General features: G+C 46.0%; 1 protein-coding gene across 1 annotated transcript in view; it reads left to right on the top strand.

The window, feature by feature from the left end:
• The first annotated feature begins 3565 nt into the window (after nt 1-3565).
• Nucleotides 3566-22065, top strand: part of npr3 (natriuretic peptide receptor 3) — a 58323-nt gene continuing 39823 nt past the window's right edge. The window contains exon 1 of the mRNA XM_061730177.1: nt 3566-4518. Within this exon, the coding sequence (XP_061586161.1) occupies nt 3837-4518 (682 nt within the window). The 5' untranslated portion in view covers nt 3566-3836. The remainder of the gene's footprint in view (nt 4519-22065) is intronic.

The following is a 22065-nucleotide window of genomic DNA, read 5'->3' as shown; positions in this document are numbered from 1 at the left end:
CCAGAGTCCTCACTGAGACCAGGAGACCAGAGTCCTCACTAAGACCAGAGTCCTCACTGAGACCAGAGTCCTCACTGAGACCAGGAGACCAGAGTCCTCACTAAGACCAGAGTCCTCACTGAGACCAGGAGACCAGAGTCCTCACTAAGACCAGGAGACCAGAGTCCTCACTAAGACCAGGAGACCAGAGTCCTCACTAAGACCAGGAGACCAGAGTCCTCACTAAGACCAGAGTCCTCACTGAGACCAGGAGACCAGAGTCCTCACTAAGACCAGGAGACCAGAGTCCTCACTAAGACCAGGAGACCAGAGTCCTCACTAAGACCAGGAGACCAGAGTCCTCACTAAGACCAGAGTCCTCACTGAGACCAGGAGACCAGAGTCCTCACTAAGACCAAAAGACCAGAGTCCTCACTAAGACCAGGAGACCAGAGTCCTCACTAAGACCAGGAGACCAGAGTCCTCACTGAGACCAAAAGACCAGAGTCCTCACTAAGACCAGAGACCAGAGTCCTCACTGAGACCAAAAGACCAGAGTCCTCACTGAGACCAGAGTCCTCACTGAGACCAGAGTCCTCACTGAGACCAGGAGACCAGAGTCCTCACTAAGACCAGAGTCCTCACTGAGACCAGGAGACCAGAGTCCTCACTAAGACCAGAGTCCTCACTGAGACCAGGACAGTGGACCATATCAGTCCAGATCTTAGATCTCTACACCAGCTTCATGTCTGTCCCAGAACAGATGTTAAATCAGCTGCTGGTTCATAAATCTCTGAATGATCTTGGACCAAAACACATCTCTGATCTGGTCCATGATGAACCAATCAGAACCCTCAGGTCGTCAGGACCACGCCTACTTCCTGTACCCCGGGTTAGACCCGACCCCAGTGAGGCTTTCAGCTTTTATGCTCCTCACCAGTGGAACAAACTCCCAGGATGCATCAGGGCTGCTGAAACTCTCAACAGCTTTAAATCTATGTTGAAAACCTTTTTATATACTTCTGTATTTCGGTAATCTCCCATAATGCACTGGAAACTTTAATTCTTGCATCTCATCTGTTTTATTCTTTTTAACTGAAGTCTTCTTGTCTTTAATTGTTACTTTTTAACTATTTTCTACACTTTTAAATTTGAGTTTCAAAACGTATTCATATTTAAACTCTTGTAAATTCAGTTTGGGTAAGAGTCCCTTTGGCTTGATATCTGTATTCATTTTTATTTATTTATTTATCTTGTAATTATTATTTGTTTAAACTTTAAATCATGACTTTTATGCATGTTTTAATGCCTTTGTAAAGCAATGGCCTCTGTGAATCCCCTTGTTGTTGAATTGTGCTATAAAAATTAACTTGCCTTGCCTTTACTCTAACATAGGACTCTAAAGCAGAGATGTTTCAGATCTTAGGGACCGTAAAACCACCAGGGGGCCCCCAAGCAACAAAGTCAGCCTCCGTGAGCAGTGTTTGGTGTTTGGTGTGAATTCAGATGACCTGTCTTCATGTGTGCAGGCCGGGCCACTCGGCCGACCTCACAGATGCCTTTTTTCCGCTTGATATGAAAAGATTTTCTTGGAATTTTGCAGATTTCTAACGTCATACGACAGATTTTTTATCATGAAGTTTTATCTCCACTCTGCCATGCACATGTTTGGTTTTCCCCCAATGGCCCCCGATTTGCCATTATTATTTATGTTGGCCAGCCCGGTCTATTCTGCAGGTTAACGAGGACTTTAGATTCATAAATCTTACCCTGTTTTCTTCTTAAGGTGTAACAGATGCACGCATCACTGCTCATCATCCTAAAACACACATTTTATTGGTGTTCTTTCAACATTTAACACAAGTATTTGCTGTCCTCATGAACAGCTGGAGATACGGTTCGACTACATTACAACACTAAGACAGTTTAGCAGTTTCTCTGTTTGATAATCATGAATGATAATCTTACTCTGACCTGGGTCTGTGATGTCACAGACCTGAAGTCTGCGTGGACGGCCCCAATCAAAGTGAGTTGGCTATTTTACTGCAGATATGTTGACTTGGAGGTGACCCCAAACGCTGAAAAAAGGTTTTCTTTCCTTCTCTTTTTCGAAATATGTCCCCTTTAAAGGCTTTGACCTCCGAGTTGCACTGCAGCTTCACACATGACCGCCAAAAAGATGGAAACAGCCCCGATCTGATGGCCTGTCGTTGTTATTATGGGCTCAAGCCTAGAAACACGCTTTTGGGGGTCTTTCTTTCTTTTTTTTGGAGTATTTTATTTTCAGCATTTTTCAAGGTATAAAATGAAAACACAAAAACAGAACTTCAAACCCCTCCCCAACCCACCCAAAAAAGAGAGAAAACATAATAACAAATAAAAAGCGGTTGAGAGGCAAGGTAGGCAACAGTAAGCACTGACAGCAAAAAAAAGCGTATAAATCTACAACCCGTCCATCATAGAGGCTGACAATGTGTCCATATATGCTAAATAGGGTTGCCACATCTCTGTAAAAGTTTGATAGTCTTTCCTGAGTGTATATGTAATTTTTTCAAGTGGAACACAACTATTCATTTCTGAAACCATCTTCCTATAGAAAGTTGGGAAAGTCAGACTTCCATGTGACGGTGATTCACTTCCTGGCAACACAAGGCCAGTGAGAGAAACTTCTTTTGAGCTTTTCTTAATCGAGCATCAATATTGTAGTATCTCCTAATAAACAGGTTTGAGGCTAGATTCACTATTCTTTGTGCATCTAATTTTTGTGGTAAGGTTGTGGAAGGGCCCACCTGCAAGCACAGCTGGGTTTTGTCTGCATGTGCAGGAAGTCAAGCATTTTTTTATTTATTTATTTATTTATTATTTAACATTTGCAAAAATGTTACAATGATAACAAATCTTCACATTATCTAATTTCACGTTGAATTATAACATATAAAGAGTATAACTCAAATAAAAAACAAAACAAAAAGCACAACACGTTATAACCAGCCAGGGGGGATGAAATTATTATAACAGAAAGCCAAAACATTTACATACATTTATGGTTTTGATTGCTTTTTAATTAGTAGAAAACTCAATAGAGTCCATATACTGATTTAATTCACAATGAAAAGTAAAAAAAGAGGGTTTTTTGTGTAAGAATTTGGATTTGTGGATGTGGAATTTTGCAAGAATAATCAACAAATTAATAATAAATGTTTCTTTTGGCTTTGTTATAATCGTAACATGGTGCAGGAAGTCAAGCATGCTGTTTGCATCTCGGTTGTTTATCGAACCCGCGCTGAGCGCTCGCTGCGCTGGAGCGGCCGCTGCGGCGGCGCCGGCTGGAGCGCCGCGCTGCGCGCAACCGGTTCCAAGCATCCAAGCAGGTCTGACTGGTCTGGAGCACGATCAACCCATACTGGGACTGGGGCGTCCCAAATCCACGTGTGAGGGTTTCCTCCAGGAAAGTTGGGACGTCTTGTAGGCTGCGTGGCGCGCGCAGAGCCGTGACCCGTCCCCGCGCACTCGCCCCGGCCGGGCTGAAGTGGCCCATTGTTTGCTCTGCGCGCTGTGTCGCTTTAAGACGGAGGTGGGCAGCGCTCTGATGACGCAGGAACAATCCTGCAAAGATGCTTGAAAACTCCGGGCTGCAGCCAGCAGCGCGTGCGCTGGTCGCTGCTTGAGGTGGAAGGATCCAGTCAGAGCTCCAACACCGACCTGTGACTGGGGGAGACCGAGCAGGTCCTGCACAAACACAGACGCGCGCAATCTTGCGGCTGCAGGAGTCATTACGCGCTGAGGCGTTGAGGTGTGCAAGAGGAAAGTGCAGAGCAGAGGAACCAGCTTTGGAACATCTGTCCAGCGGTGGCACCATGCCGTCCCCCGCGGAGCCGTGCGCCCTGATCCTGCTGGCCCTGACCCTGATCCCGGCCCCGGGTCTGGCCCATCAGCCCCCCATGAGCGAGCAGGTCGAGGTGCTGGTCTTCCTGCCCCAGAACAACTCCTACCTGTTCTCCCGGGCGCGCGTCGCGCCTGCGCTCCGGTACGCGGCGCGGCGGCTGGGGGGCGCGGGGGGGAACTTCTCCGGGTTCCGCTTCGACTTCCACTTCGAGCGCTGCGAGCGCACCAACGACGCGCTGTTCGCGCTGGCGGAGCGCTCCTGCGGCCGCCGGCCGGACCTGATCCTCGGCCCGGTGCGGGAGTACGAGGCGGCCGGCGTGGTGCGCCTGGCGTCGCACTGGCGCATCCCCGTCATCTCCGCCGGCGCGCTGGCGCTCAGCTTCGGCACCAAGGACAGCGAGTACTCGCACCTGACGCGCATCGCGCCGTCCTACGTGAAGATGGCGGAGGCGGTGGCGAAGCTGTTCCAGCACTTCAGCTGGAGCCGCGTGCAGCTGCTGTACGAGGACGACCGGGAGGAGAGGAACTGCTACTTCACCCTGGAGGGGGTGTACCACCTGCTGGGGGCCGACTACTCCCTCACCACCTACCTGCTGTCGGAGGAGGAGCCGTGGAGCCCCGAGGACGTGCTGCACAAGAGTGAAGACTGTGAAGGTACGCCAGTCGGTGGAGCTCCGGAGATCTGGAGCTGTGGAGCTGTGGAGGTGTGGAGCTGTGGAGCTCTGCAGCTCTGGAACTCTGGAGATCTGGAGCTGTGGAGCTGTGGAGTTCTGGAGTTCTGGAGCTCTGCAGCTCTGCAGCTCTGCAGCTCTGCAGCTCTGGAGTTGTGGAGCTCTGGAGTTGTGGAGCTCTGGAGTTCTGGAGCTCTGCAGCTCTGCAGCTCTGGAGTTGTGCAGCTCTGGAGTTGTGGAGCTCTGGAGTTGTGGAGCTCTGGAGTTGTGTAGCTCTGGAGTTGTGGAGCTCTGCGGCACTGGAGCTCTGCAGCTCCGGAGCTGTGGAGCTCTGGAGCTGTGGAGTTGTGGAAGTCTGTGATTCTGGAGCTCCGGAGCTCTGCGGCACTGGAGCTCTGGAGTTCTGGAGTTCTGGAGCTCTGGAGTTCTGGAGCTCTGGAGCTCTGGAGTTCTGGAGCTCTGGAGCTGAGGAGCTCTGGAGCTGAGGAGCTCTGGAGCTCTGGACTTGTGGAGCTCTGGAGCTCTGCGACTCTGGAGCTCTGGAGTTGTGGAGCTCTGGAGCTCTGGAGCTCTGGATTTGTGGAGCTCTGGAGCTTTGCAGCTCCGGAGCTCTGCGGCTCTGGAGCTCTGGAGCTGAGGAGCTCTGGAGCTGTGGAGTTGTGGAGCTCTGGAGCTCCGGAGTTGTGGAGCTCTGCGACTCTATAGCTCTGGAGCTTTGCAGCTCCGGAGCTCTGGAGTTGTGGAGCTGTGGAGCTTTGCAGCTGTGGAGCTCTGTGGCACTGGAGCTCTGCAGCTCAGAACCCACATCTGAAGTCATGAGACGGACGCACAGACGTGAGCTTTGGGCTGATTAAATCGGAAGCATCATTATTGATGTGGAAGACATTCAGACATGTCTCGCCAGAATACTGGAAAAAAGTACTAAAGCTTCAAATGTTATCAATCAATTTGTCTAAAACTCAAAAATCCATTAGTTCAGATTTAAACAGCTGAAATGATGAAAAGCAGGCACATATCTGGAATTAATTTAAGCATTTAATAACAGCCTGTGTTCAATTCAATCCACTTTTCTTCTGTAACAGTTTTTTGATCCCGACGGGAAGTGATTTGTTGCAGTAACTGTCATTTTCTCCGATTCTTCAAAGAGCAGTTGTTACTGTGGGCAGGAAGGAAATAATGTGCGCTCCGTGTTTTGCAGCAGATCTGAAGAAGCCACTGATGATTTAGTGCAGAATAAACACTTCACACGCACTATTGCTTACAGCAGATTATTGTTAATAATTAAGGCCCGTATAATTGATTTACTACTTGAGGGTTCTACACAGCATTTGGTCTGTTCCTGGGGCCTCGTGGTTCTGGAGAGAGGTCTGTAATGTTCCCAGAATTTGTTGTCTAGTACACCCTTGAGGCCAGTTTGGGGGTCGTAGCCCCATGTTTTCAGGCACCACTGGTGCCCCTGTTGCTGTCTGTTTCAATGCTCTTCTGCTTTCTCCAGCCCTTCGTCACTTCTCCAGTTTCTCGTGTTCCTTCTTCATGGGGATGGCTGCATCTGTCGCCTCTGCTCTCCTCTGGAGTTTGTTGACCACCACACTGACCGGTTGCTTAGCCCTCCCCCGTTTATTACTCTGGATTTTAAAAAACTTTGCAAAATGTGCTCTCCCTCTCCACCACTCTTGGAGGTATCTCCTATCTTGACTTTTGGACTTCCTGTCCTTCCAGCTGCATGGGCGGATCTTACGTTCTGTTATGTGCTGCATTGCCTCTGGTCCATCTTTGCTCAGCCTACACTTGGGTCTTCTTTGGTGTGTAGACCCCCAGCCTCTTGTGCGAATTACTTGGACATCCTGCTAATAACACATTGCAGTAATCTAGTCAAGAAGATACAAACATGTGAATTAGTTATACTGCATCACTCTGCGAGAGGATGTTCCTAATCTTTGTGATATTACGGAGATGGAAAAACACTGTGATGTGAAATGTGATTAATATACGGTTTAAACGACAAATCCTGATCAAAATAACACCAAGGTTTTTCACAGTTGTACTGGAGGCCATCCTAACACCATCTAATACCTCCTAAGATGCTTTGGACCAAAAATAATAACTTCTGTTTTATCAGAATTTAGAAGTAACAAGTTAGTGGACATCCAGTCCTTGATGTCCCTAAGACATGCTTGAAGTTTAGCCAACGGTTCTGTTTCATCTGGCTTCATAGACAAATAGAGCTGCGTATCATCAGCATAACAATGAAAGTGTATGCCGTGATTCTGGATTATACTTCCCAAGGGCTGCATGTATAAATTGAACAAGATTTGCCCTAGCACTGAACCCTGTGGAACACCATAACAGACCCTTGACTGTTCTGAAGAAACCTCATGTACATGAATAAACTGGAATCTGTCAGATATATATGATTTAAACCAACCTAGAGCATACCTGTCAAGTTTTGGATTTAAAAATAAGGGACATTTTCTACCACCCGCTGTCCCACCAGCCCAACCGAGGTCCAGTAACCCTTACATTTTAGGTTTACAAGAAATGTAAAACAACTACCTGTCAACCAATTACAAACTACAATTAAAGCTGCAAGCAGCGATGAACGGGCCCTCGCGCATGCAATTTTCACCAATAAAGGTCAAGGACTCAAAACTAAGTCCGATGACACCACCCATGACTCTTTATGTCAAACCATTCAAAAGTTATGGCAGAAAATAGGAACTATCAAATATCGACCAATCAGAAGAAGAGGCGGGGCTAATTTGCACCAATTATGTTCAAGGACTCAAAACCGAGTCCGATGACACCACCCACGACTCTTTATGTCAAAACCACTCAAAAGTTATGGCAGAAAGTAGGAAATACCAAATATGGACCAATCAGAATCAGATTTGACTGAGAAAAGTAAAGTCCATCGTCGCAGGATCGAGACGCACATTTTGATGTACAACACACCTGGGTGCACGTTACGGTTTGGGCAAAGAAACGGTCGAAGAAACGGCATAAATTGCGCCAAAATTACATGATTAATTCAAAATGGCCGACTTCCTGTTCGGTTTCGGCCATGGCGCCAAGAGACTTTTCTTTAAGTTGGGACATGATACAGGTGTGTACCGATTTTCGTGCATGTACGTCAAACCGTATTGTGGGGCTTGAGGCACCAAGTTTTCTAGGGGGCGCTGTTGAGCCATTAGGCCACGCACATTAATGCAAACCATTAAATATCAAATTTTTTGCGAGGCCTGGCTTGCATGCAAAATTTGGTGACTTCTGGGGCACGTTTAGGGGGGCAAAAAGGCCCTCATTTCGTCGGAAGAAAAAAAATAACAAGAACGAAAATAAAAACGAGAACGAGAACAATTCCTACAGATACAATAGGGCCTTCGCACTGTCAGTGCTCGGGCCCTAATTATGTGCTCAGAATCTGTTAGGCCGACCTACACTGAAATGCTGTGGACATTCTCAAGTAATTCCTATAATAGAGCCTAAATTAAAACACAAAAAGTGAATTAAAGCACATATATTTGCTGACGGACATTGGTCTTTTCCTATGAGAGACACTAAGATAAAAAATGTGAGACACTAAAATCACAGTTCCTCATCTTTCAGAACGCATAACTGAGCACCATCCTTCTCCTCTTTAGGAAAGTAAAATCGGTATCCCATTTTTAGAGATATTTACACAAAGTATTTGCTTTTTTTGGCTTCTCTCGTTACATCCATCTATCTCTGATTTGTTTTTGATGAGTTTGTTCCCGTTGTTGCCACTAACCTCGCTGCCACCCAGGCTACAGCAGGTGGCAGGCTAGTGACAATTCAGTTTGCAGAGGCACAGGAATGCTTTTTACAATGTATTATATTATAAAACAGGAATTTTAAGGAAGAATACTAAAGGACGGCAGGAAAGAGGGGTAAAATACGGTAGTTTCCCGGCCAAAAAGGGAGAGTTCACAGGTATGACCTAGAGCTGTCCTTTTGATCCCAACAACATGCTTTAACCTGTGCAGTGAAATGCCGATCTACAGTGTCAAAAGGTGAGCACGGGAGAACGCTGGACGTGTGCCAGCATCATAAACAGCCGCTCACCTCTGTGGGTAGTAGATCATGAACCATTGAACGTCATGTACATGTTTTAACTGGGGCAGGTATCCGGGGACATGACTCCATGAACTCTATTCCACCCACCTTTACACTTAGGCGGAACCTTTTAAGAATGACTATATCAACAAAAAAACAATCAATTCTACATTTTTTCTCCAAAAAATATGCTGAGAATCTGAGATCAAAAATGTTTACACGTGCGCCAAAACTGACCGTTGTCTGACATCGTCAGTGAAATCTCCTTTGGTAAATTCTGGTTTGGTTTTCGACCCAAACAGCTACTTATTCTCTGATAACCACATTTAAACTACAGATGATTTGTTTTATGATTGTACTTTTAATTAACACTCAGACTTATTTGCATTATTGTTCATCTCCTGAATTGATCAAATTCTTCTCATCTCACAAAGGGAAATGTTATATTAAGCACAAATATGAACAATCCCCTACATGACCTGGTGATCATTTCAGTAATCAGTTTTACAAAGTTTACAAGATTCCTGAAATCAAGACTAAATGTCCATATTTTTCATGAGAAGCTGCATCTTCATTTCTCTCTCCTGAACTACATGAAGACAAAGAATGCTATACAGCTGCCTAAGTTTGTCCAGGAGTTTAAAGTCTAGTCTTCCATGTCTATCTCATCTGAGGTACAAAAACAAAACAAGGATGACGCATGACGGAGAGGTTGATCACTCTTTCCTTGGTACTGTGTTGACAGCTCTGGCTTTTAAGATAAACACGTCCATATGTATCTGAACACCATACCAGCTGTTGCGCTGTTTCCCATCGGCTGGGACTGATGACATCATCACACAGGCTGGAAGCGGCCCTCTGACCTGTGGTACACTAACCAACACAATCCCCACGTTATGGAGCTGCAGTCATGAAATAAAGGGTCACACCGCAGAGTTTGCAAGACTTGGATGGGCCGTGTTTATTTTTCGGAGCAATGCAACACTTTGTGCATTTGCTTTTTTTTAACTTAAGATGAAGTTTAAGGTAAGAAGTCATTGTTTTAGACCCAAAAGACCATGGCTACAGGGCTTGGTTAGCCTGTCTCACTCAAGAGGAGTTGACAGGTATCGCCAGACCAAGTGGGCTGCGGCATCAGCTGAGGGAATAACTTGGGTGAGGAAGGGGTTTGGAGAGGCTATGGAGAGTGTCTTTGATTGGCTCAGAGAAGATTCTGGAAAACCGCCTAGAGTGGGGGTGAGGTGCTGTTGACCTCGACTTGGAACGTCATTGAATGGTGTAATACTAATACAATCCCCCTAATACGTCCTCTCAAGAAGGGGCTGAGACTGTGGACTCGGGGATGGGCTAAAGTTACCAAGGTGGTTAAAAACCTGTACTGTGGTAGGACTCTGGGGGTGGATGAGAGCCGAGTTCCTTAAGGCTCAGGACTTCTTAGGGCTGTCTTGGTTGACACGTCTCAGCAACATTGTGTGGACATCAGGGGCAGTCCCTCTGGATTGGCAGAATCAGAACCTCTGAATCTGAGACCACGGTTCTCAGTTGGAATGATGGTGGCATGCCCAGTCCAGGTAGGGAACAGGGTGATGCCTCAGGTGCAGCAGTTCACGTATGTCTGGGTTTTGTTCACAAATGAGGGAAGAATGGAGCAGGAGATTGACAGGTGGACTGGTGCAGCGTCGGTGATGCACACTTTATCGCTCTGTTGTAATGACAAGAGAGTTGAGCCAAAAGATGAGGCCTTCTGTTTATGACCGAGCTAGGTTTCTACCTATGGTCCTGAGTTGTGCGTCGTGACTAAAAGAATAAGATCATGGACACAAGCGACTGAAATGAGTTTCCTCTGTAGATGACTGGACTCTCCCTTTGAGATAGGGTGAAGTTCAGTCATCTGGAGGAGTTGGGAATATAGTCACTGCTCCTCCACATCAAGAAGAGCCAGTTGAGGTGATTCGGGTATCTGGTGAGGATTCCCCCTGGACACTACCCTCGGGGGATGTTTCGGGCATGTGTCCAACCGGGAAGAGGTCCCAGAGAAGACCCAGGATACGGTGGAGAGATTACATCTCCCGGCTAGCCTGGGAACATCCCGGTACTCCCCCGAAGGAGGTGGACAATGTGGCCGGGGAGAGGGAAGCTTCGTTCTCTCTGCTGAGGCTGATGCCTCGGATAAGGAGACGTTAATGGATGGATGGATATATCCTGATTAGCTGCCATTAACAGTTCATGGATACACTCAGTTTTTTGTAACAAACCTTTTTGAAACTGAGTTTGTTACTATGAGGTTTGTGCAAGTTGAGAAACATGAGAGAAAGGCCAATAAAAACTAGATTCAATGTACTGGACAACAAAGTTGGCGGGATAATGAGCTCTCATTTAAATTTCACATCACCAATTTGACAGATATTTTGTGTTAAAAAGTTATTTAGCTGTTGAAAGACTGCTTAAAAATGGGAGATTTGAGATGAGCCTGTAGTGGTTCCTTTGTGTCTTGTCCAGATTGTCCTTTTTCAGCAGAGGTTTAATTACAGCTGTTATTGGTGGCTCTGGAAACACACCTGACAGTAATAAGTTCACCACCAGTACCAGGTCTGGTTCTGAAAAACCTGTTGGCAGGATGTCTGAACAGGAAGAGGAGTTCAGCTGACGTAAGATGTCCTCCAGGTCTCTGCCGTTAATGGGTTGAAACTGTGTCGTGGTGTTTGAACCAGCTTTCGGTGGACACGTTACACATGCTGAACCTGCTGCTCATGCACCAACTGGTGGTCTGATATTTTGGATTTTGTCTGAAGAACTTGTCAAAGTCGTTGCAGGTCATGGTGGAATGAAGTTCAGCTGCCGCTAACACAGGAGAGTTCGTTACCCGTCAACTTAGTAAATAAGGTCTGAGCATTGTGACTGTTTTTAGTGATGATGTCAGAGAAGTAGGACTTCCTGCATTTCTCAGTTGTAAGTTATAAGAGTGAAGTTTCTCTTTATAGACGTCATAATGAACTTGGAGGTTTGTTTTTCTCCATCTGCGCTCAGCTTTCCGACTCTCTCTCTTCCCGTTTTCCAGCAGTGCGGAGTTTCACCATGGAGACTTCTTCCTTCCAGAGATAACATTCACCTTAATGGGAGCAATAGTCTCCATAATATTTAACATTTTAGCAACGAAGCTACTGACAAGCTCATTGACTGAATCCCCGGACAGGGCAGGTGTTAGACAGAAGACCTGGTTAAAGATCTCACTAGTGTTTTCAGCTATACATCGTTTAGGGATCACTGCTCTTGAGACATTTGTGTCCACTGTAGCATTAATGTTCCCTTCACAGATACGTACATTACCTACAATACCATGGATATTAACACAGCTCCATACATCCCCGATGTCAGCTTTTGAACTCTGCACTGATAACAATCTGGATGTTCCTTTTTCTTCTATAGTCCGAAGAACAGGGCGTCCAAAGGCACACAGGGCGTTGGAAAGGCACAATTGCAGAGCAACCATCCATCCACAGTGCCATTTATGGTGCTTTTCCACTAGTACCTAGTCAGCCCGCCTCGCCTCGCCTCGCCTCGCCTCGCCTCGCCTCGCCTCGCCTCGCCTCGGTTTTGCGGTTTCCCACTAATCTGCCGAGGTTCTAAGCGGCTGAGTCGGCTGTATCTGACGTCATCACACTACAGGCCACCGATTGGTCGGGGGGTTGGAGTCAGACGTCTGAGTCAGGAGGTGGAAATCAGAGAAAGAGCAACTCGCGGCTTCTTGTTCATTTTATTCAACCAGCAATGGCAAAAGTCTGTTTGGTGATCCAACTCTGAGGTGTAGATGTTCATAAACCTGGTGGCTGAGGAGAGAATTAAAAAGGGATCTAGACGGAGATAAGGAACGACCAGATCTACCAGGAGCTCTGTCTCTTCATAGCTGCTCACGGCTCCAGCTGACTTTTCAGCAGCGCAAAGATATGGAACACAAGCCACAGACCCAGCAGCACATGTATCATCTCCTCCAGGTTCTACATCTTTAGTGTTGTTGTCTTCATTTAGATCACACAATCAAATACGTCACAGCAGCTTCACTCCAACCTCCTACTTCTGTTCCAGCTGAATTGTTATGGAAAAGAAACCAGGCCGAGTTGAGTCGAGCCGAGCTGAGATGAGTAGAGCGGAGTACGTGCTAGTGGAAAATCGCCATTACACTGTGATGTAACTCAGTTTTAGGAGCCACATCACCCGGGGGCAGAGGTGTGCTGGTAACACCAGACCTTGAATTTTCCTGGGAGGTAGCTCCGGCCGATTTTATCTAGCTCGGACGTCACATTGGCAACCATATGTTCATCAGACAAGTCAGCTGTATAGAATCTTCCAAGGCTTCGGACCCTGTGTTTTGTGGGCCACCTGTCCACGAGGGGTGGAATCTTACCAGCAACCAGGAAAGTGATGTCTTTTATTCCTTAACCCTTTGTGGATTGAGAGACTGCGGGTGATCTGCAGTCGGGCCCCGATAACTTCCTCAAGCATTTCCAGGAGCCTGGAGGTTTATGCAGCGCCTGAAGGAAAGTGGTAATATAGTCCATATAGCTTGGTAGGGCTGGTAGTCCCTGCTCTGTCTGGGCCTTGACCTGGAACGTTTGCCTGCTGCCAGTCACCATGATTTCAAAGGCCATTGTTTTCATTTAAGGGACAGCACCTGTTTCAAGCATGTATGAGCTTGTGTGTAAACATTCGTTAATATCAATTAAACATTAGTAAATATTAATGACAGAAATGTGACTGCTAGCCAGTTTTAATATTAAGGTAGCCTAGAATCAATTGTGTGAGTTGTGTGAGTTATAGCGCCCCCTATGGATGAAAGTTCCTTAAGGTTGTTTATAAAGATTTTTGTACTTATAATCAATACCAATTTTCATTAACTTTGGATTATTAAATCACGAGTATCAGTTGGGAAACACCCATTTTTGGTTGGTGTTGTCGTGTCTTTGAGACAGATTAGACAATCAAAATCCTTTTAGCAAGTTCGTCTCATCATGGTGTGTAAATGAAATTCACCAGACTTTGTGAAAAATGGTTGAAAGGTCTCTAAAGTCATTCATTAGAGTTTCAACCTTCAGTTTTGTTTTATAAATAGCAGGAAGTTTTAATGGTTTGATTTTAGCACCTTTTAAAGGAATCAGTGGTCCATAATGTTCTCCACACAAGACCCCAAATGTAAACCTTTCTATTATAGTGCCACCTAGAGGCAGTGCAAGGTGATTACAACCGTCACAGGTCTTTTGGAGGTCCTGAGTGTTTGTTTCATTCATTTTCTTCCAAGACACTTTTAAGAGAGAAAAAATGAATAGTGATAATCATAAAAGAATGGATATGTATGTATTTTATCATTTGAGACTGTTTCATTTCAGTAAATGCCATACTGCATTATTTATTGAAGTTGTTAACAACTTATACATTAAATGAACCTTGACTGAGTTTTTGTTTGTCTCGAAAGATTAAAGGTATTGGAATTCCTTGAATATATCATAGCAACAGGTAGTACTTTAAAAGCTTGCTTTATTATATGTACCTGTCAAATATTCACCTGAAAAGGTGATTAAAGTTGCCATATCAAAAGAGTTGAGGAGAAATGACAGTATTTTTAGTAAAAAATGTATAAGTTTAATAAATGAAATACTGTAGTGCAAGTATTCGACACTTCAGAGGAGATATGGAAAGTAAAGTTGTCCGTCATTACTGACGGCTCCGTTCATGTGTCTGGCCCAAAAATTACTCCAATTTTGTTCAGGCAGTCCCACAGGATAATGTTGGGGAAAAAAACGTGACCTCTGCCGTGGACCTGCTCCAAACACCTCTAAATGAAGCTTTTAATGTAATTTGATAAATTGAGCTTTTAAAGTCCATTTACTATAATTTAAAGGTACATTTCCACTCCCCTTTTACTCACTTTCCTGCTCTGGAGCATGGACTTGTTTTTCTGACATTAACCTACATTAACTACAGCGTTTTCTACATGTTAACAGTAAGACGTCACAAACTGGTGCTGGTTTCGGGAAGATTGTGTCTCTTTAAGTCAGATGTAAACTGAAATGTTTACAGGAGATTGGACAGATATTCAAGTGGGTGAAGTAGACCATCATTCGCTTGCTTTGGCACGTAATAAACTGGGCATCTTTCATATCTTTATATATGTTTATTGACTTGTGTAAATATAACAGGATTTTCTTTCAAGTCAAATAATTTTACTCCTCGCGTTCCACATGTGCCAAAGATCTAGTATAGATTTCATGTTGGAAATGCGGTTGCAGTTCTTATCGTCTCCAACAATAATCGTGTTTCAGTATTTTTATTGCAAATTATTTACACAGCATTAGTGCATCTTATTAAAGAAAATACAAGCTGCTTTTCTAAGTGGAACACAGTATGGCCAAAGCCAGAAGAGGGAAGAAAAGCACTGGGATAATACCAAAAGAGAGGGCAACATTTTTCCTGGAGGGCGAAAGCAGCGAAAGGGCCACGTCTGGAACGTGGGCAACATTCACCCGCCGTTTCTGCCGGACAGTCACTCAAGGCTTCCTGGGCGCCACAAGCACGTACAACAACATTTTCTTTGCATTTGATAGCAGTTTGTGAATGTTTTGTAATATTAAATTAGAAGAACTTTAAGGTTTTTTTCTCCTTCACAGCCGTGGTATGTTTGCACAAAAGATGTACTACTTGAACAAATGAGTGAGCGTATCACACATTCACTTGAACTGATAGTTGTGGCAAGAACTTGGTGAAAATCACAACTTTCTGAGTCATTGAGGCATTAATTCAAAGTCTGGCTCTGCCATCCAAGCATTGCTGACCCGTCAGCTGACCCGGCAGAGAAAGACAAAGAAAAGCCCTCAGCTGTTCTGCAGAGAAGTGGCGGTAGACTGTTTACTCGCTGTTTTCACTTCCCCCCAGGGTCGCCAGCAAAATCCATCTATTCATTTCTCTTTATTTGAGGAGGACCAGGTCGAGTTGGTTTGGGGGACTTTCCGTCCGTGGGCTTTATTTTGCCCACTTGTACTGAAGAGCACATGGTATCAAGAGCTGCAAACAAGTCCACTGCAGCTCCGAACCAGCCCTCCTCCGCCTCACTCCAACACCCCAGGGCTGTGTAGAGAGGGTTAGAGTGCTTGCAGAAACAATTTCTTCTCTAGCTTCAGGATTATATCCATATCTGTATAAAATGAACTGGAGAGCCTCCTCGTGACGTCACCCAGAGGTTTTCTGGAGAGTGCTTTTAAAGGGGACCTATTATGGCATTTAATGTATATTTTAAACAGGCCTTGAATGTCTTAAAAACAATCTAAAGCTTGTTGTTTCTACATAAAACAGAAATTCAACCTGTGGGCCATGTCTCTAGTTTTACCGCTTCTAACCTCTTTTCTGTGTTGGATTCTGATGGGAGGGGAGGCTATGATAATGAGGCTCTGTGCTGATTGGCTGCTTGAATGACGTGTAGCAGGGGAGGGAACAAAGCCTCGCTCCGGGCTGAGGAGCCGTCTGCGTACACAAAACGTGTCCCATGCGAGAAGCTTCTGCGACAAAATAAATTCCATTGCTTTATTTTTTTTGTATTGGACTCGGACTGTCCTAACTGGCCGCGAGTTTAACGGTTTCGGTGTGGACAGAGAGAGTTTAACAGTTTCAGTGTGGACAGAGAGCGTCCGATGTCACGCAGCTCGACGAGATAGTCGGACGCTCGTATGCAGTTACACGGTGTAAACGGATCTTAAAGCCTGATTTACGGTTGTGCGTTAAATCGACGCGTACCCTACGCCGTAGGCTCTGCGTTGGTGTAACGCGGATTTGATTTGTCTGAAATTGGTCTATAATTAGCTAAGGTGTCTGGGTCAAGAGAAGGTTTTTTAAGTAAAGGTTTAATATCTGCAACTTTGAAAACCTGTGGTACATATCCTAAATTTAGGGATAAGTTGATTTGGTCCAGTATTGTCGCACCAATAAGAGAAAAAACATTTTTGAATAGTGGAGTCGGGATGGGGTCTAACACAGGGGTTCTCAACTCCGGTCCTCGGGAATCTTGAGATCTGATCGTCGCAGTCTGAGCTAAGCTATCGCTACCGCTACCTAAACCCAAAAACTAGAGAGCCAGCATGCAGGTGAACAAGCCAGTGTGTATGTCTATGTGTGTGTGTGTGTATGTATATGATCATGCGTGTGTGTGTGTGTGTGTGTATATGCATGTGACTAAGTGACTATATGTGTGTATATGCATGTGACTAAGTGACTATATGTGTGTGTGTGTGTGTGTGTGTGTGTGTGTGTGTGTGTGTGTGTGTGTGTGTGTGTAATAAACCAAACAAAGCTCCACCTGAAGTGTATCTATAGTGGGGGAGGGGGGGGAGCAACCCCGCCACCCGCGAGACCAGAGGCCGACACGGAAGAGCCCGGAACCCAGACCACCGGCAACCCCACAGAGGGGAGAAGTAGGAGGGAGGCAACCCACCGCCTGCGAGGCCCCCCCCCCCCCCGGCGGCGGCAGAGGGGGCCCGCGGGCGGGGCCCCCACGGCGCGGGAAGAAGCAGCCAGGGATCCCGCGGCGGCGGACCGCGACCCAGGCAATCGCCTCCATGGCAGGACCCTTCCATACCGCATTCTCACCGACACAGACATACAATCACGCACCGTTTCCCCCTTCCCGGGGGGGTCCAGCACCGCCAGAAGGCACCCCAGGCTGCACGGCGGGCCCCGCCAGGCCCGGGTAACCCGACCCACCTGTCCCAGGCCGGTGAGGGAACGCGGGTGATGTGGGACCCCCTCCCGCCCCTGGTGTTGAGTGCATGTGATTAATGCCATAAAAACAGGGAGGGGGGAGGGCCAAGTATCGATTGACACCGACCCCCCCCCCCTCCCGAACTACGTGTCCTTGTCAAATGTATTTATTAAGTGTTGAATGTGCAGTGTCTATTTTGCTGTTAAAACCGTGAGGCGGGGAGTGCCGGGCCACGCGGGACAGTGCCCCCCACGACCCGGACCCCCCGCCCTTCGCCTATGTGCGTATGAATCGTGTAGGGGGGGAAAGAGGGGGAGCGGAGGCCGAAGCCAGGAAGCAGGACCAGCAAAGCCGGCCCTGATAAGACACCCGCGTCCCCCCACCGGCCATCCAGTAGACGGGGGCCGGCCCTCCGAGCCGGGCCAGGGCCCCACCGTACCTCCACGGGCGCCCCCGGCGCCGCCGGAGCCCCCAGACGGAGGGGGAAACGGTCCAACATCCTCCCATTCATACTGACAACATAAGACATAGATACCTGGGAATGGTGCCACCCCACCGTCGCGCCCGCCCGTGCACCCCCCGGTCAGGGGAGGCCCGATCCCCGGACCCGGCCCCCCCCCCCCCGAGGCCACCCCGGCGGACACCCCAAGGGTCACGGAGTCCCCACATCCGCAGGGGCACTTGGCCCCCGCCCAGCGACGGAGGACCAAGGCAGCAATGCCCCCCCAGCGCAGACAGCCACCCCCCACCCAGGCAGGGCCGGGCCCTCCGGGTGGGACCCCCCCGTCCACGGCCCAGCCCCCCCCGGGAGGCCCGGAGACGCCCAAGCCACAGCCCCCCCCCCCCGAGCCCTCCCCAGCCACCCCCCCCCACCGCCATGAGGCAACCCCCCCCATAGGCCCCCAAGGCCCCCACCGGCTAGGGACAGGGCCCCGCGGCCCCACCCACCGCCCCCCAGGGGCCACCAGAGGCCCGTGCCCCAGACCCCCCAAGCCGACCCCCAACCCCAAGGGCTACGAGATCACCACCCCCCCGCCCCCACTAGGTAACGAAGCCAATAATCGGGGACCACAGAGAGTGCAATTCAGCCGAATGTTGTTCAGTGGAGGCAGACATTATCTCACTACTAATATGATCTGATAAAAGATTCCTAAAATGGTTGATACGTAAACTGGATTTTTGTTTCCAATTTACTAGAATGGTTTTCTTTGCGATACATAAAGCAGTGAGAACCCGGTGTGTCCAATTAGGTTCTATTTGAGTGTCTCCCAGGTGACCTAATATACATACCGTGGGGCACACTGGGATTCTGTGGTTGATCCATGTGGATAAATCCTCACAAATCTCCTTCCAGAACCTCTGTACCGGTGTACAGAACCATAAAGCATGCATATAATTATCTGGGGTGTTCTCTGTGCATTGTGAACAGATATTAGAGGTGACAAAGCCCATCTGGAACATCCTTTGTCCAGTATAATGTATTCTATGAAGAACTTTGTACTGTATAAGTTGTAAGTTTGGGTTTTTAGTCATAGTAAACGTATTTAAGCATATTTGTGACCAAGAAAACTGGTCGGTATTCAGAGACTTGCTTAGCTCTATTGACGAGAGAGGTCAGCTCAGGGAGGTCTATAGGATCTACAGTAGTCCTAGTCCTTGGTTGTATAATGTCAGAATCTATGAGCTTTTTGACCTGTAAAATGAACATTTTCTTGACCAATGTTGAAATCTGACCTTGACCAGCTGACTGACTAAACGTCTGCTTTCATAGAGGTCTACACACCTGCAGATGATCAGTCCATCTGGAATTTACCCTCTTAAATCCTATGTATTCAAGGGATAGGTAGTATTGCGCACAAGGTTTTCCTTTTTTTCCCTTTCAATCTCAATTCAGTGTTTTTCATGTGTAATTTTATTTATGGCATCTGTTACAATATAAATCTAGATACTTTCCAGGGACCCAGAGCATGACCCCTGAGCAAATATTCAGAATTCCATTGGAAGTTAAAAAAAACACGCAAACAAATAAAAAACTTGCCTTGCAGAAGAAAAACCTTCAAACCAAACAGTGGCACGGAAAAACCTTCAAGAGGGAAGAAACCTGGACCAGGACCTGGATCATAAGGGGGAGCCCTCCGGCTGAAGGCCAGCTGGGTAGAGCAGGAAAAGAGAAATAGGAAAAAGATGATGGAGAACAGAGAGGAGAGGCACAGATATATTGTCAATGGTACATAAGATAAAATATAACAAGAATCATTATCCATTAGTGCAGTGGCTCCCAAACCTATTCTGCTGGGTCCCCCTTTAAGAACATTTCCGCCTCCAAATTTTTGTTCCAAAATGTGTGTTAACGCTCCTTCTCCATGGGGGACTGATATTGGGAATACTTATTTTATTTGAAATATATTAATGATTATGCCATGAAGAGACAAATATTAAGTTTCAAAATACAGTGTATAAATTATGTTTAGGGCACCAGCACACTCCTTAAATATATTAATTTAACAAACTACATATAAAACAAACGCATACACAAACGACGTTGTGTGCATGGATAAACCTTCTGTTTCATTGATTCGCTCTAGATTTATTGGGTTTGAAGTATTATTATTTTCATAACTGCTTACTCTGTGATTGTGTTTTTATAATAATAGTTATTTTTGTGGAGTGACGTTAGCGCTGAGGTGGACATGAGCCGGTCCACTTCAGCAGCCACTGCCTGCACTGTTGAGAGGAACAGCGTTGGCTATTATTCTTTATTGGTGGTGGTCATTTCAGATCAGACTACGAAATCAATATGTATTAGAAATATAATGCCTGCATATAAACCCCCCTACCTTGCGTGCACATGTAAGTCTAACAGCTGTGTCAGTGGCCTTTTTTATTTTTTTATCTCTGCGGGGGTCCGGTTCAGAGTAGGAGCGATCCGAGGAATAAGTGCTCAGAACTCATGTCTTTTATTTTAATACGCTTAAAACTTCAGAAAATATAAACGTGCATACGTATTTAGGAAAAGAAAAACATAAGGACCTATCAGGTCTTGGAAATAACAAGCTGTTTGGTCGTTTAGGACATATGTAACAACACACAGGGGAGAGACGTGGTCTCTCTTGCTGATTCCTGTCAGCACTCTGCTACTGCATCAGCTGGAGGATATTCAGAGAATTACTTGGACATCCTGCTAATAACACATTGAAGTACTCTAGTCTAGAAGATACAAACGCGTGAATTAGTTTTTCAGCATCACTCTGGGAGAAGATGTTCCTATTCTTTGCGATATTACGGAGATGGAAAAATCTCTACAATCTTTACAAACCTGATTAATATACGGTTTAAACGACAAATCCTGATCAAAACAACACTAAGGCCTCTCAAAGTTTTACTGGAGGCCATCGCAACACCATATAATCCCTTCCTAAGATGCTTTGGACCAAAAATAATAACCTTTATTTTATCAGAATTTAGAAGCAAAAAAATTGCGGATATCGAGTCCTTGATGTCCCTAAGACATGCCTGAAGTTTAACTTACAGTTCTGGTTCATCTGGCTTCATAGACTAATAGAGCTGCGTATCATCAGCATATCCAGGAACATTGATGCCGAACAAGAGCGACATTGGCCATAAGAAGGTCATTCGTGACTCGAACCAGTGCTGTCTCTGTGCTATGATGCATTCTGAACCCTGACTGAAAGACTTCAAACAGATCATTTCTATACAAATGGTCACATGACTGGCTGCAACTACCTTTTCCTGAATTTTAGATACGAATGGAAGGTTGGAAATTGGTCTATAATTAGCTAAGATGTCTGGGTCAAGAGAAGGTTTTTTAAGTAAAGGTTTAATTACTGCAACTTTAGTTTAGGGATAAGTTGTATTGTCGTGCCAATAAGATAAAGAAGATTTTTAAATAGTCGAGTCGGGATGGGGTCTAACATACATGTGGTTGACTTAGCTCTATTGACGAGTGAGGTCAGCTCAGGGAGGTCTATAGGATCAAAACAGTCTAGAGTCAAGTCAGAGCCTAGGGAAGTCGCTAAAGCTGAAGAAACGCCCACAACCGGCTGGTTGATTTCTTCTGTAATTCTCGTGATTTTACTGTTGAAGAAGCTCATAAAGTCTTCACTACTGAGAGCTGCAGGAATGCACGGCTCAACAGAATTGTGACTCTTTGTCAGCCTGGCTACAGTGCTGAACAGAAAGCATGGGTTACTTTTGTTATCCCCTATTAACGATGAATAATAAGCTATTCTGGTTTTGCAAATGGCTTTCTTATATACTATTAGAATATCTTTCCATTTACGATAGGAGTCTACAGACTTACAAGAGTACCACTTCCTTTTCATTTTGCCCATTTTTTTGTTTCACCATATGGAGAGGCATATTATACCAGGGAGTTAAGTCCCCATGGTTCAAAACCCTCTTTCTCAAAGGAGCAGCAGCATCGACAGCTTAAAGCAGTAAATCTGCGTGTTTTAATGGCATGTAAATGTGCGTGTCATCAGCATAGCAGTGAAACGAGGTGTTATATTTTCTACGAATAGATCCCAGGGGGAGCATGTACAGGGGAAAGAGTATAGTACTGATCAATACCAGATAAGAACCCGAACAGACACTCTAGATAAGCACCAGCAGGGTGCCGGTACACTACCACTAACACAACTGGCTTCAATGATTTTTTTTGCACATATATACATTTTATTTGTTTTGTAAACTTAC

The sequence above is a fragment of the Cololabis saira genome, chromosome 9, assembly GCF_033807715.1.
Source record: "Cololabis saira isolate AMF1-May2022 chromosome 9, fColSai1.1, whole genome shotgun sequence".
Taxonomy (NCBI): Eukaryota; Metazoa; Chordata; class Actinopteri; order Beloniformes; family Belonidae; genus Cololabis; species Cololabis saira.
Note: the sequence above shows the minus strand (reverse complement) of the source record. Positions and strands in the feature narration are given on the sequence as shown.